Here is a 15557-nt window from a genome sequence, read left to right as displayed (position 1 = left end):
AGAGCTTAATGTTGGGTACATTGTCCTACTTCGTACTCCTTAGTCTATTCATCCAGCAAGACAGTTCAGTACAGAAAGACGAATTTGCTATGTTAAATATAAAAAGATAATATTGCAATATTAAGATATAAAAAAGGAGTAAACCATTTGGCCTTCGAGCCAGCTTCGCCATTCAATAAAACCATGCCTGATCTGATTCTAGCCTTAACTCTACTTTCCTGCCTGTTCCCCAAAACCCTAAACTCCCATATCAATCAAATATTTGTCCAGCTCTGTTTGAATACATTCAATGACCCAAGCTCCACTATTTTCTGGGAAAGATAATTCCAAAGACAGTCTGGGAGAAGAAATTCCTGCTCATCAGTGTCTTAAAATGGAAGACCCCTTAATTTTAAACTGTACCCCCCAGTTCTGGATTCCCCGACAAAAGGAATTCTCTCAGCATTTACCCTGCTAAGCCCCCTCAGAATTTAATATTTTTCAACAAGATCTCATTATTTTAAACTCCAATGAGTATTAACCCAACCTCCTCACTCAGACAATCCCTTCATCCCGGGAATCAGTCTGGTGAACCTTCTCTGAATAGCACCTATGCAGCCGACCTCCTTAAACAAGTAGACCAAAGCAAACTCCACAGGGCATTGGTGAGACCACACCTATAGTTATAGCAAGACTTCCCTACTTTTATACTCCACCTCATTGGAACAAATGTTAACATTCCCTTTGTCTTCAGAATGATTCGTTATACCTATATGCTAACTTTTTGTGATTCATGCACAAGGATGCAGATATTCCTCTGTAACTGCCACATTCTGCAGTCTCCATTTAAATATTCTGTTTTTCTACTCTTCCTGCCCAAGTGGACATACTCACATTTTCCCACATTATACTCCATCTGCCAATTTTTTGCCCACTCACTCAGCTTATCAATAATCCTTTGCAGGTGCTTTATATCCTCCTCAAAACTTGCCTTCCTATCTATCTTTGTATCAACAACAAATTTGGCAAAATATAGTTTGGTCCCTTCATCCAAGTCATTAATAGATTGTAAAGAGGCCCAGGCACTAATCCACATGACACTCCACTAGTTTATAATTGTCAACCTGAAAATGATCCATTTATCCTGACATGTTGTTTCCTTTTAGTTAGTTAACCCTCTAGCCATGCTCAGATATTATCCCCAGCACCAAAGCTTTTATCTTGTGGAGTACCTTTAATAAGGCACCTTAAGGAATATCTTTTGGAAATCCAAATAAAACACATCTATTAATGTCCCTGATCACCCTGCATGTTACAGGAACGCTAATAAGTTTGTCAAACACGATTTCCCTTTCAAAAAATATTGACTCTGATTATAATATGATTTACTAAATGCACAGCTACCAACTCCTTAATAAAGGATTCGAGCATTTTGTCAATGACAGACTAACTAACCTGTAATTTCCTGCTTTGTCTCCCTCCTTTCTTGAATAGAATGCTTGCAGTTCCTCATTCTACAGGGGCCTTTCCAGAATCCATGGAATTCTGGAAGATTGTGACCAATGCATCCACTATCACTTTTAAGACCCTAGGAGGCAGGCTCTCAGGTTCATGGGATTTGTTAGCTCCATTCCATTCGTTTCCTAGTATTTATTCTCCAGTGATTGAGATAATTTTGAGTTTCTCCCTCCTTTTTGCTTCTTGATTTTTTACTATTCTTGGAATATATTTTATGTCTTCTACTGTGGGGACATACAAAATACTTGTTCAGTCTCTGGCATTTATTGATTTCCCATTATTCATACTTCAATCTCACCCTCTAAGACACCAACAGTCACTTTAGCTGCTCTCTTCCCTTTTATATACTTGAAGATTTTACTGACTTTTTAAAATATTTCTTTTTAGTTTTCTCTCATATTACATTTTCTCTTTTTTTTAGATCATCCTTGGCTGGTTTCAAAAATGTTTCCAAACATCTTTCTACAAATAATCTTCTCAGCATTATATGTCTTTACTTTCAATTCAATTCCATCCTTAGCTTCCTTAGTTAACCATGGATGGTGCATCCTTCTGATACCGTCTTTCTTCAATGGAATATATATTTGTTGAGAGTTAGGAAAAATCTCCTTAAGTGTCTGTCACTACTTCGCTACCATTTTGCCTTTTAATCTACTTTCCCAGTGCACTGCAGTCAACTCAATAAGTTTAAGACATTTGTTTCATGCCCACATTTCTAAACCTCTTACTGAGAGGGATCCTTTAATAGGAGATCATTAATTAATTCTCATTACATATTACCAGGGCAAAATTGCTTGCTGCTTGGTTGAATCCAATGTATTGTTCAAGAAGCTGTTCCAAATATGCCCTATGAACTGATCATTGGATACCGTTTGGTAAGTCTCCTTTGTCTGAAGTAGACTAACTATGTTTAACTACAAGAACAATGTACATATATACAGGAAAGGCTTCAAACTCGGAGCTGGCTCCATGCTTGCTTGCGCACACGGCTCTGTCCAACACCAGACTGACCCTGTGTGGGGGTACTGTGCTCAGCCCCACATTAACCTTATTTGTGCCAGGACCTTACACTACAAATTCCATCAGTGATTTATTTCCTTTGCTAATTCTTATCTCCAAACTGATCCACTGAACTAAAATAATTTCTCACAACTCAACTGATCCCATCCTTTATTGGCAGAGCTACCCACCTTCTTTTCCTTTCGTCCTGTTCTACAAAATCTCAGGTAACTTTGAATATCCAGGTACCAGCTATGGTCACTTTGCAACCATGTCTCTGTAATGGCTAACAGATCACCCTCATTTATGCTATCAATTCATCCATTTTGCTACGAATACTGCACGCATTCAATTAAAGAGCTTAGAATTCTTTTCTTCTTACCATTTTTCCCTGCTTTGGACATATTTGCTGATGCATTCTTTGTTTTACACTCTGCCTCGTCCAAAGAACAAGAAGAAAGAACAGTACAGCACAGGAACAGGCCCTTCGGCCCACTAAGTCTGTGCCAACACAGTTGCCTCTCTAACCTATTATTTTCTTGCCTCCACGTGGACCATATCCCTCTATTCCCTGCCTATTCATGTATCTATCCAGATGCCTCTTGAACATTGCTATAGAATCTGCTTCCACCACTTCCTCTGGCAGCACGTTGCAGGCATTCACCACCCTCTGTGTGAAAGACTTACCCCTCACATCTCTTTGACTTTACCCCTCTCACTTTCAACCTATGTCCCCGAGTAATTGACCCTTCGACCCTGGAAAAAAGACTGACTACCCATTCTATCCAGGCCTATCATAATCTTCTAAACCTCTATCAGGTCCCCCTCATCCTCCGATGCTCCAATGAAAACAATCCAAGTTTGTTCAACCTTTCTTCATAGTTCATATCCTCCAAACCAGGTAACATCCTGTTAAATTTCTTCTGCACCCTTTCCAATGCATCAACATCCTTCTGGTAGTGTGGTGAACAGAATCATACACAATACTCCAAATGCGGCATAACCAAAGTCTTATACAACTGCAACATGATTTTCCAATTCCTATACTCAACGCTCCGACCGATGAAGGCCAGCATGCCACACGCCTTCTTGATTACCTTGTCCACCTGAGTTGCCACCTTCAGGGAACTGTGGATCTGCACATCTAGATCCCTCTGTATGCTAATATTTCTAAGGGATCTACCATTTACAGTATACTTTCCTTCTGCAATAGACCTTCCAAATTGCATTTGTCCGGGTTAAATGCATCTGCCATCTTTCGGCCCAGCTGATCAGTTGATTTATATCCTGCTGTATCCTCTGACAATCCTCCTCACTATCCGATACTCCCCAATTTTTGTACTTTCTACAAATTTACTAATCAGACCACCTACATTTTCCTCCAAATCATTGATACATATGACCAACAACAGAGATCGCAGCACTGATCCTTGTGGAACAACACTTGTCACAGACCTCCAGTTAGAAAAGCACCCTTCCACTGCTACTCTCTGCTTTCCATGCTCAAGCCAGTTTTGTATCCATTTTACCAGCTGACTTCGGATTCCATGTGACTTCACCTTCTGTATCAGCCTGCCATGAGGAACCTTATCGAAGGCTTTACTAAAGTCCATGTATATAACATCCACTGCCCTGCCCTGGTCAATTTTTCTTGTCATTTCCTCAAAGAACGCAATCAAATAAAACCATGCTGCCTATCGCTAATAAGCCTATTTTCTTCCAGATGTGAGTACATCCTGTCCCTAAGAATCTTCTCCGATAATTTCCCCACCATTGATATAAGGCTCACAGGCCTGCAATTTCCCAGATTGTCTCTTCATAGAATCCTACTATGCAGAAGGAGGCCATTCGGCCCATCAAGTGTGAACCGACCACAATCCCACCCAGGCCCTAACCCCATAACCCATGCACTTATTCTAGCTAATCCCCCTGATACTAAGGGGCAATTTAGCATGGCCAATCCACCTAACCAGCACATCTTTGGACTGTGGGAGGAAAGCGGAGCACCCGGAGGAAACCCACACAGACACGTGGAGAATGTGCAAATGCCACACAGTGACCTCAGCTGGGAATCGAACCTGGGTCCCTGGCACTGTGAGGCAGCAGTGCTAACCACTGTGCCACCATGCCGCCCTTATTTCTTCTTAAGCAGAGGAACAATGCTAGCTACTCTCCAATCCTCTGATACCTCGCTCTTGACTAAAGATACAAAGATTTTGGCCAAGGCCGCAGCAATTTCTTCCCTCGCCTCTGAGATTCTGGGATTGACCCTACCCGGCCTTGGGGTCTTGTTCACCTTAAATGTTTTTCAAAACCTCCAATACCTCCTCCCTTTTTATCTCAACATGTCCTAGAATGTTAACATCCTCCTTTCCATACTCACCATCCACTACATCCTTCTCCTTTGTAAATACTGATGTAAAGTACTCGTTAAGGACCTCACCCACCTCATCTGGCCCAGTCACACTTTGGTTGCATTACCCAAATCAGTACCCTGCACTATTGCCTGGCCTTTCTCTTACCCATGTGTCACTAGCTTCTTCTTCTGGATCAAACATCTTTAGTACAAGACAAGAACAGCAACCTCATCCCAGTCTGCACCAAATCCCCTCACTTACCAAATTCACAAGAGTTAAGTGTGTGTCTTACTGAACTCAGACAAGCTGCCATCTTTGTGCTACTTTCTTTATAGTATTCCAAAACTTCCTGCACATGTACAGAAATAGTAAATTTCTCGCAACAAAACCCTACATTTCTATAGCATTCACCACAGGCAGTGGAATGTCAGAGCACTTAACATGGTAGAGCAAAAGTTGATTTCTTGTAATTCTACTGAATAAATTCAATTTTGCTCTACTTTCATGTTATTCCTACTGAAATCATTTCATTTTTTAGGTAGTCATTCCTCCAGTTTCTTTACCTTTAGCTTGCATTTCCTTTTTTTCCCCACAATTACAGACATTCATTATTTCCGCACAAATAATATCGATGAGGGCATAAGCACATCATAGTCTTTGTTTCATTGGGGTTTTTTCCCTTCATTCTTGGGATGAGGGTTTCTCTGGCTAGACTGCACTTATTGCCCATCTCGAATTGCCCTTGAGAAGGCAGTAGTGAGCTGCCTTCATGAACTGCTGCAGTCCATGTGGTGTAGCTATACCCACAGTGCTGTAGAGAGAAGTTTGACCCAGCAACAGTGAAGGAATGCCAGCAATATATTTCCAAGTCTGGATGGTGGATGTGTTGGAAGGGAACTTCCAGGTGGTGTTCCCATGTATCTGCTGCCCTTGTCCATCTAGATCAGGTGTTCCCAAACTATATTGTAGCAGCCAACAGAGCTCCATGGCAGGACAGACTCATTTGTAAAATCTGCAAAGTGCTGCAGAGCTGCTTGTCCAATCAAGCCAACCTCTAATTGGACGAGCTGGGAATGGGGGTGTGTGCAAGAGAGCGGGGATGTACATGAGGGAGAGATGTGACTGGGTACTACTTCCAGGGGTTAATGTTAAGGGGCTGTGGGGGGGTAACTTGGCCAGAGTTTATTTGAAGGAGCCACGTAGCTCTTGGATTTATTTGTGACTCTGTGCCTTTTCCTAATTCCTAATATACAGCATAGATATGGTTTGAAATCACTTGTTTACATTTGATTTCTGTGTTCACACCTATTTCGTAGCAAAGAAAAAACAGCATCGACATTATGAGAATGTCTAGAGTTTGATTCTCTTGGGTGGACATGAGAGATTTGCGGCTCAAAAAGTTTAAGAAATCCTATTGTAGATGGTAGCACTCATTGGTTTGGAAGGTGTTTTCTAAAAAGGCTTGCTGAATTCCTGCAGTGCATCACGTAGACGGTACACACTGCTGTCATTGTGCGTCGGTGGTAGAGAAAAAGAGAACATTTGTGGAAGAGGTGCCAATCAAACGGTTGTTTTGTCCTGAATGACGTCAAGCTTCCTGAGTGTTGTTGGAGCTGCACTCATCCGGAAAATGGAGAATATTTGAACACACGTGACGTGTGCCCTATGGGTGGTGGATGGGCTTTGGGGAGTCAGGAGGTGAATTAGTCACCATAGGATTTCTAGTCTCTTGTAGCCACAGTATTTATATGGCTAGTCCGGTTCAGTTTTTGGTCATCGGTAACCCCCCAGGATGTTGATAGTAGGGAGTCAGGGATGGTAATGTCATCGAATGTCAAGGGACAATGGTTAGATTCTCTCTTTTTTGAAGACGGTCATTGGCATTTGTGTGGCGCTAATGGTCCTTGCCACTTATCAGCTCAAGCTCAGATTTGTCGAGGTCTTTCTGCATTTGGACATGGACTATTTCAGAATCTGAGGAGTCATGAATGGTCAACATTGTGCAAACATACCCACTTCTGATCCTATGATGGAAGGAAGGTCACTGAGGAAGTAGCTGAAGATGGTTTGATCTAGGACATTACCCTGAGGAACTCCAGCAGTGATGCCCTGGAACAAAGATGATTGACCTCCAATAACCACAACCATCTTCCTTTGTATGGTTCCAACCAGAAGTGGGAGAACTTCTGCCTCCCACCCTCTCGCAATAATTCAGGTTTACATTTTGCCCCAAGTAGTCACCACTACACTTCCCCAGCCACCCTCCTATAGCGCCCCCCCACCACCACCCCACCCTCCCAAATTTAACTTTGTCAGCTAATTTGATGCACTGAGTCAGCTGGAAACACGTAATACTCCACAATGTACCTGCTGATGCTCACATCTCTACATTGCTATTAATCCAGGGATGAACCTACGTAGAGAAATCCTGAAATTCTGGAGAAAATGGTTGGTCAAAAATTTTGTAAGCCCACTTTCACATGCTATTCACTTGTTAGAAAGAGACCATTCTTGACATAATTAACACAAAACTCACTTTGTCCTTGTACATTTGTCAGTGGCTCTTCGTTTGACTCGATTCACTTCACCCACCCTGTGTAAAATTCAGAAGAATAACTATGGATGCAGAAGGTCATTCATCTCAGCTCAAATCATCTAACCAAACAGACACCAACATCATGCAAACGTAGGGCTCAAATGCTTGTCAAATTATTTGAGTATTGGATTTCCCTACGCCATCAGGTAACTTATTACCCATGTTGATCACTTTTTGTGTGAAGAAGAATTTCCTAAAATTAAAAGTATGTTTCTTTAAGCCATTTGTTGAGTTTCTGAATCTAGGTCATTCAATTAGAAACCATAATGGTTTAGTTCTCAAATGCTCCATTCCATATTTCACCCCTCCAAGTCCCGCATGTTGATATAACTTCTCTAATGAATACGTGTTCTTACCTACTCTTGAACTAGTATTTTATCCTTTCACAGGGTATTTAATGAATCCACACATCACAGAATCTCCATCCAGTTATGCTTCATTGGCCAGGTTCCCAAATGTTCCTACTGCCAATACTGCTGTGGTCTTCCAGTGAACTTCTTGGTTAGTTTGAGTATTCAGGTATTCAGAGAATGGGGCAGGAGTAGAAAAAGTAAGTCAGCAGTGGCAGAAATGAGTCCTTTATTCAGGTAGAAACTAATGCAGTGTGAGCTAATGTTAAACTCACCAGCAGCATTTCAGCCTGGGCCAGGGATTGGATGAGCCTCCCCCTCCTTAATAGGATAGCTTCCATGCCTCATGGTCCTCACCTGCTGGCTGCCACAAGAAATGGTGCCATCAGGAGAAAATACAACTTTATCACTTTCAAATCATACATCATTATGACTTGAACATAGTTTTGCTGTTACTTCATCATCACTGAGGCAAAATCCTAAACTTCACTATTTCACACTACCATCATTGTCAGCACCATCATCACAAGGTCTGCTGCAGTCCTCAGGGGAATGGACAATAAATGCAGTCACGCTAACATCTTGAAAACAAATAATGGAAACAACCCAGAGCATGATCTGGTGGATGCAAAAATAGGGGTGGGGGCGAACGAGGTGCCTCTGCTGTTTGACACCACAGAAAAGAAAAACAATGAAGAAAAGTATACTGCAATGGACAGGTACACATCATAAAGCTTAATATACCATAGCCAAAACAGTTCAGCTGACAGTCCCTTATCAGCGTCACTGACATTCTTCAGCATATTCCCACGTCCAGCAATTCACATCTGTTACACTCAGTGCCTGCAAAATAATGCATATTTTGTATCTACAGACCCCAGTGCAATTTGGTAAATCTGAGATTTACAAGTGTACAAGATGCTCCTGTACTATGAAGTACACAACATGAGGAATGAGATTTTAGGCTCTCTCTGCAGCATTATTTGTAGGATCTGATCAACTCTTCATAAAGGAAAGAAAGGAATGAAAAATACTCCCTAGGCTAAAAGTTCTTCCTCAAACAGTAAGAGACTTGTCAAGTTATCCCAATATCACTCACCTTCCTTTGTATGCTGACATTGTCATCTGTTGTCACTTGGAAACTATGCTCCACTGTCATTACCCACTCACCACACCAGTGAAAGATTATAGGGCAATTTCTATCATGTACCTCATTTCCTGTACTCTGTACTGGCAAAGCTGGCCATTGGGATAGTCATCAGGCTGGCCCAAACTCCCATCATTGATTCAATGTCTCGTTCCAGAGTTCCCAGGTCCTGAAGTCCAAAGACATGCAGGTTATTTGGACTGGCTACGCTAAAAATTGTCCTTTAGTGTCCAGAGATGTATAGGTTGGGGGGGGGTTTAGCGAGGTGGGGGGGGGATTAGCGAGGTAAGTACATAGCGGTTAAGGGGATAGGGCATGGGTGGAATGCTCTGTTAGAGAGTTGGTGCAGACTTGATGGGCCAAATGGCCTCCTTCTGCACTGTAGGTATTCCATGATGTCATGATTTGAGCATGGGGTTGTGTGTTAAAAGTTTGATTTATATCCCCCTTCCTCACTATCATTGTGCTAATACCAAAATGAACAACAGTTAAAACATCAACAAAATTAATTTTGCACAAAAAACACTTCTTTTCAATTTCAGTTCCAGCTGCATGCAGTGGCATTGAAGCCGCTCCCACAATGACACTTTTAAGTTTAAAACCAAACACCAAAAGTTCAAAATATCAGTCCTATGACTAGGCATTGTCTCAGACACTCATCGCTAAGGAACAGAATCTTACAAAAAAGGAAGCTGAGTGTGAAATTCCACATCAATTCAATCAGCACAATTGAGATTTTCCCACCCTGCTCCCACCAAACCACTATTATAAAGCTCCCACAACACTTTGGGGCTCAGATGGCAATTTTAAAAAACCCTTCGAACTTTGCTTGACAATTTATTACCAGATCATTTGAGTGTTTGTTGTTTCAATGTGTGCTAAAATTTTGAGCGGTCTTAAACTATTATACATAGAAATATGAAGGTGGGGTTAGGTTGTAAATTCCATCAAAAATATTGTGCATATGATTACTATGCAATACTCACTGAAACGGTTATCATTGTATCTAAATTTATATATGCTTACAAACTTGAATTGTATCTGGAAAGACAGTGCAATATTATAGGATTGTTACCATTAGAGGAAGGTTAATACGAATCTCAGATCATAAATAATCACACAAGAACACTAGCAGGGTAGTTACGCAATTCCAACTGTAATCCAAAAGTTTGGATTCACGATCCAGAAACAAGTCCAAATTCACCTCACCTCCAACCCCTCCCCACATCCCACCCTATGGCAGCTGCAGAATTTCAAGTCAGTTAATTAATCTGGAATAAAAATCCAGCTGTATGTGTAATTGTGACCATGTGACTACCAAATGTCATAAGAGACCATCTTGTCCACTAATGTCCCTTTAGGGCAGACTTGTCCAAAACCCCTGCCACATGTAGTGAATTGGTCACAAATGTGTGGTGAAGTGTTCATTTTTAGAGCCACAAAATATAGATCTATGCCAAAATTGCAGTGGTGAGTTTGCGTCATGTGCTGGACCGCTATTTGTCATCTGTCTCTAATTGAGTAAGGAAGAATCAGCCATGTTGTTAAATAAGAATCACATATTGGTCAGACACAAGCTATATAAAACATTGGGTAGGCCGCATTTGGAGTATTGTGTGCAGTCCTGGTCACCACATTATCAGAAGAACGTGGAAGCTTTGGAGAGAGTGCAAAGAAGGTTCACCAGGATGTTGCCTGGTCTCGAGGGTGTTGGCTATGAGGAGAAGTTGAATAAACTAGGATTGTTTTCACTGGAAAGATGGAAGCTGAGGCTAAACCTGATAGAGGTCTAAAAAAATGAGGCGCATAGACAGGGTGGATAGTCAGAGGCTTTTTCCAAGGGGACACAGGTTCGAGGTGAGAGGGGGGAAAAGTTTAAGGGAGCTGTGCGGGGGAAGTTTTTCATGTGGAGAGTGGTGGCGCCTGGAATATGCTGCCAGAGGATGTGGTGGAAGCAGGCACATTAGCAACATTTTAAGAGGCATCTGGATGGGTACATGAATAGAGAGGACATAGAGGGATATGGACCAAGTAAGGGCAGAAGGTTTTTTTTGGTTGTGGCATCATGATCGGCTTATGCTTGGAGGGCCAAAGAGCCTGTTCTGGTGCTGTATTTTTTGTTGTTCTTTGTTCTATGTTTATCAGAGTAGAGTTTCAGCAGTTGGGTTTCAAATAACCTAGAAGCTAAAGGACTCTTGTTCAAAAAAAACAATAAAAGTAATCTGCCATTTGTTAACTCCTCTGTTCCTGTTCCCTCTGGCTGCCTCTAACTGCCGAGACATTCAGATCTGTAGGACAGCTCTGTGAAAGCAGGGTCGGTCTTCGGAAGGGCAACAGTCTGATTGCTTGAAATTTTCTTAGGGAGTCTTGTAGCACAGGGAATGCTAACTGAAGAACTGGTTTAGCTAGTAGTTAAAGGCTTTCATAAAATGGCTGAGGTGTCTGGTGGCCATTGAGGATTCAAATATACAATTTTGATAAGCTGGGATGGTGCAGCAACATGCAAATGTGTTCAGCCTTCATCTTAATAGATTTGTTGAAATGAGTGATTGAAAGGAATAAGCCACTAATGATGTAAAAAAAAAAAGGTTGGTCCATCAGCTGAAGATCTATTAAATGTCCAGATACAGCAATAGCAGGTAACAAACGTAAGCAAGGCAGGAGTCAGAGTGCAGAATCCAATGGGTAGAGATTGGTTGCTTTTTTCTCCCTTCTTTAGTCTCCTGATACATCAATTTTGATTCCATAGAGGCAGTTTACTCTCTATTTCTTTTTAGAAACTGTTATACGCTGTCCGTTAATAATATTGTCACCATCCTTTGGGAGTGTATACAGCAGGCTTGTTTTGCAGAATAGCTGGATTTCTGAAGAATCCTGTTCTTGCAAGGGTTATATGTCTTTGGAATGTTCTTCCCAAAGAAAGCAGTGGAGGCTGGGTCATTGAATATTTTTAAGGCAGAGGTAGATAAATTCTTGATTAATATGAGAGTCAAGGATTATCTGGGGTAGGCAGTACATGGAGTTGAGGCTACAATCAGATAAGCTCTCACCTTGTTGAAAGGTACAGATTCGAGGCGGCGAATAGCGTACTCCTGCTCCTAATTCTATGTTTGCATGTATGTTAGCTTTACAAATTTTTTTGAATCTGTTCATCTGATTCTGGCAGCGAGTGTCAGTTTTGATTGATGATTGTTTAAAGCTCCAAACCTATTTCTGCTTTATTAATGTTGCATACATTTTGTACCATTTGACAAACATGGTGACCCAATGGTCACGGGTTTCAGTTGCCATAGGGGGAGTGCAACAGAAGTTTACTAGGCTGATACCAGGGTTGGTGTCTTGAGATTGGTCCGACTTGGCCTCTATTCACTAGAGTTTAGAAGGATGATATGGGTGGCACAGTGGTTAGCACTACTGCCTCACAGCACCAGTGACCCGGGTTCAATTCTAGCCTTGGGTGACTATCTGAGTGGAGTTTGCACATTCTCCCAGTGTCTGCATGTGTTTACTCCAGGTGCTTGGGTTTCCTCCCACAGTCCAAAGATGTGCAGGTTAGGTGGATTGGCCATGGTAAATTGCTCTTTGGTTTCCCAAGATGTGTAGGTTAAATTTATTAGCCATGGTAAATGCATGGGGTTACAGGGATACAGTGGGGTTTGGGGCAGATACTCTGTCAGAGAGTTGATGTGTTCTCAATGGCTTCCTTCTGCACTGTAGGGATCCTATGATTCTAGATCTGATTGAAATGTATGAAATTCTAACCAGTCCAGACAGACTAGATGCAGGATGTTTTCCCTGGTTGGAAAATCAGAACCAGGGGGCAAAGTCACAAGATACAGAGTAGACCATTTAGGACTGAGATGAGGAAAGATTTCTTCACTCAAAGGGTAGTGAACCTGTGGAATTCTCTACCACAGAAGGCCAAGTTACTGAAAGTATTCAAGAGACACTTTATTTATATTTTAATGGCATCAAGGGGTATGGGGAGAAAGCGGGGATATGACATTGAGATAGAGGATTAGCTATAATCATATTGAATGATAGAGCTGATTCTAAGGGCCAAATGGCTTACTCCTCCTCCTAGTTCCCATGGTTCACAAGAATCAAAATCCTACTGAGCAACACTGCTTCGGGGAAGGAAATCTTCTACGCTGAACCAATCTGGTCTACATTCAACTCCAGACGCCCAGCAATGTGGTTAACTGTTAACTATTCTCTGAACTGGCCAAGCAAGTTTCTCAGTTGCCAAAAAAAATGCACACCATCTTCTTCCGGCAATTAGAAGTAATCTGGAGTAAGTTTTTCTATAGTGACTCACTTTAAAATCTATTTATGGGCTTTACTGGAAGTATATTTGTACATCACAGCATATATTTTAAAGCAGTCCATGAAAGTATAGATACATAAATTAATCCCCCTTACAACACTGAAGAGCATTTCATTCACCAAAGGTACTGAACAGGAATACAGTCAGAAGACACTAATTCATGGGAACATCAGCTGCCAAGAGCAACATGCACTCTTGAAGACTGTTTATGTTCACCTAAAGAAAAGCAAAAAAGATGAAATAATCTGGAGGGGGTAAGTTTTTCAATATTGAACTCAACTTGAAAGTTTAAAAGAAAGAAAATACCATTCAGCTCAAAACATTTTTAAAATCGCATTTTGAAGTTACTGGGGCCAAAATCGTTTACAATTAGGAAGGAACATTTCAGAAGTGAATTATTAATCAGCGAACGATCAGCGATCTCCGATTTTCAAGAGCTTATAATTTTTCGCATGTCAAAAATATAATTACCTGCATTTGTTTCCTCCCTCTCCGAAGGAATTATTAGTGTAAACTCAAGACGGAAGGATTGAGGAGGGCGGAAGCTGAGTGAGGATGTTGAGAAAGCAGTTGCAAACCTTCCCTTCTCCCGATTTCTCCCAACATAAAGTACTAAGCCAACGGAAACAATGGTTACAGATGGAAATTAAATAAATGTGTGTTCGTGTCTTTGTTCTAAAGCCAGTGTGAGGAGTGTCCAGGGCCGGCTCGGCGCCTTGTGTTTGGAGGGGGGGTGGGGGAACCACCAGCTGTTGACCCGTCTCCGCCCTCCTGGCGCGCTCGAGCTCCAGCGGTTGCTTCTCCCGCCCGAGGGCGAGCTCGTGAACAGGAGAGGGACGGGCCTCGCGCGCGGCACAGCTTTCAAATCTTCCCCGATTCTTGTCAGTTGGATAGCCACCCCGGACCCAGGATGCTCGCCCACAGCCTGTCCGCCTAAAAACCCTCCTCCACAATACCCCATGCTAAATGGAACCAACACAAAGGTTCCGCCCGCTGCTCCTCCAGATAAGATTTCGGCGGAAGGATGCTCCTCCGACCGTGATTGTTTTCCTCTGCGTATCCCAAGGGGCAGATTTTTTTTTGGTTAAATTCGCAGGTTATTTTAACCACGAATATGAAATGGGCATCACTGCCTTTATCTACATATTCACATGTATGGCTCGATCGTGAGAAAATATTTTTGGGTGAAGTGATTACAAAATTCTACCAGTAAAATATTAAAACTCAAAGGGCCTTATCTAAGTGTGCCTGGCAACCAAATCTGATGACTTGAGCATTCACATCACTCTTCAATGAAGGGAAGGATGTGTAAAATTACGATATTAAAACTTGCCATTCAGCCCAAGTCGTTCTGCTAATGTTTACCTCCCCCTCCATCAGTGAACTAAATGTGTTCCAATGTCTCTTATTCCTATTTCTGAGACTAAAACTGCTTCTGTTTCAATCAATTCCCTGCACAAAGTTTCTTCTACCTTCAAATTGCCCCTATGCAAACTTTTCTGAATAACAAATGCCTCAAGAGCACAGGATGCCTCACACCACTTCATATCCAATGAAGTACATTTGAAGTGCAGTCACTTCTAATGCAGCAACCTATTTGCACACAACAAGTTCTCGCAATCAAAACAGTGAAAATGATCCGATAAACCTGTTCTTGTGACGTTGAATAAGCATTTACTAGGACACCAGGGCTGGCATAGGGAGATCTGCCGTCCTCGGTGAAGCTTCAGCTGCTAAGAAGATTGGCTGTAAAATAAATAAGCAATGTTACAACGCGGTGCAGATCATCCCTGTACTGGAGAAATATCAACTTTTAACACTAAGGAAAAGTCTACACGTGAAATGGTCCTCCGTAACATTTAAATTATTTAAACAAGCAGTAGACTGCCACCCACACGTTGGGAACGGAAACTCCCTGGTGTGAACAAAACCAAGCAACGAACAGGCTGTAGGTTCAGCTGCTATTTAAATTCCAGTCACAGTCATTTATAGAAATAATGCGAGAACATTTGCAGTAAACCTTAAAAATAAATTACTGACCTGATCAGAAATGAAGTGATCTGAAAACCCCTCACGCCCATCGCGTGGCAGTGGACAATTTGACCAGATCTGAAGAACAATCATACTGTACTTGAAACATTAACTTTGATTCTCTCTCCACTGATGCTGCTGAGTATTTATAGTACTTCCTATTTTTATTTCAGATCTCCAGCATCCAGAGTATTTTCCTTTTAGTTTGATTATCTGTGCAATTCTGTAAACAGCTGTATCAGACAGGTAGCAG

The 15557-nt window shown here is 41.8% G+C and overlaps 1 protein-coding gene across 6 annotated transcripts in view; it reads right to left on the bottom strand.

Moving 5' to 3' along the window:
• The window catches only part of LOC144498647 (protein FAM118A-like), a 139555-nt gene extending 125328 nt beyond the window's left edge, over positions 1 to 14227 (bottom strand). For 2 of the 6 annotated variants that reach the window (XM_078220088.1, XM_078220092.1), the window contains exon 1: positions 13745 to 14216. In XM_078220088.1, coding sequence (XP_078076214.1) covers positions 13745 to 13750 — 6 coding nt within the window. In that variant the 5' untranslated portion in view covers positions 13751 to 14216. Of the gene's footprint in view, positions 1 to 7389; positions 7447 to 9009; positions 9116 to 13744 lie in introns of those variants that run through there. The other 4 variants (XM_078220091.1, XM_078220090.1, XM_078220086.1 and 1 more) reach the window with 4 other exon arrangements.
• Between the last annotated feature and the right edge of the window lie 1330 nt (positions 14228 to 15557).

This window comes from Mustelus asterias, chromosome 9, assembly GCF_964213995.1.
Source record: "Mustelus asterias chromosome 9, sMusAst1.hap1.1, whole genome shotgun sequence".
NCBI classification, from domain to species: domain Eukaryota; kingdom Metazoa; phylum Chordata; class Chondrichthyes; order Carcharhiniformes; family Triakidae; genus Mustelus; species Mustelus asterias.
This window is presented reverse-complemented; position numbering and strand designations above follow the sequence as displayed.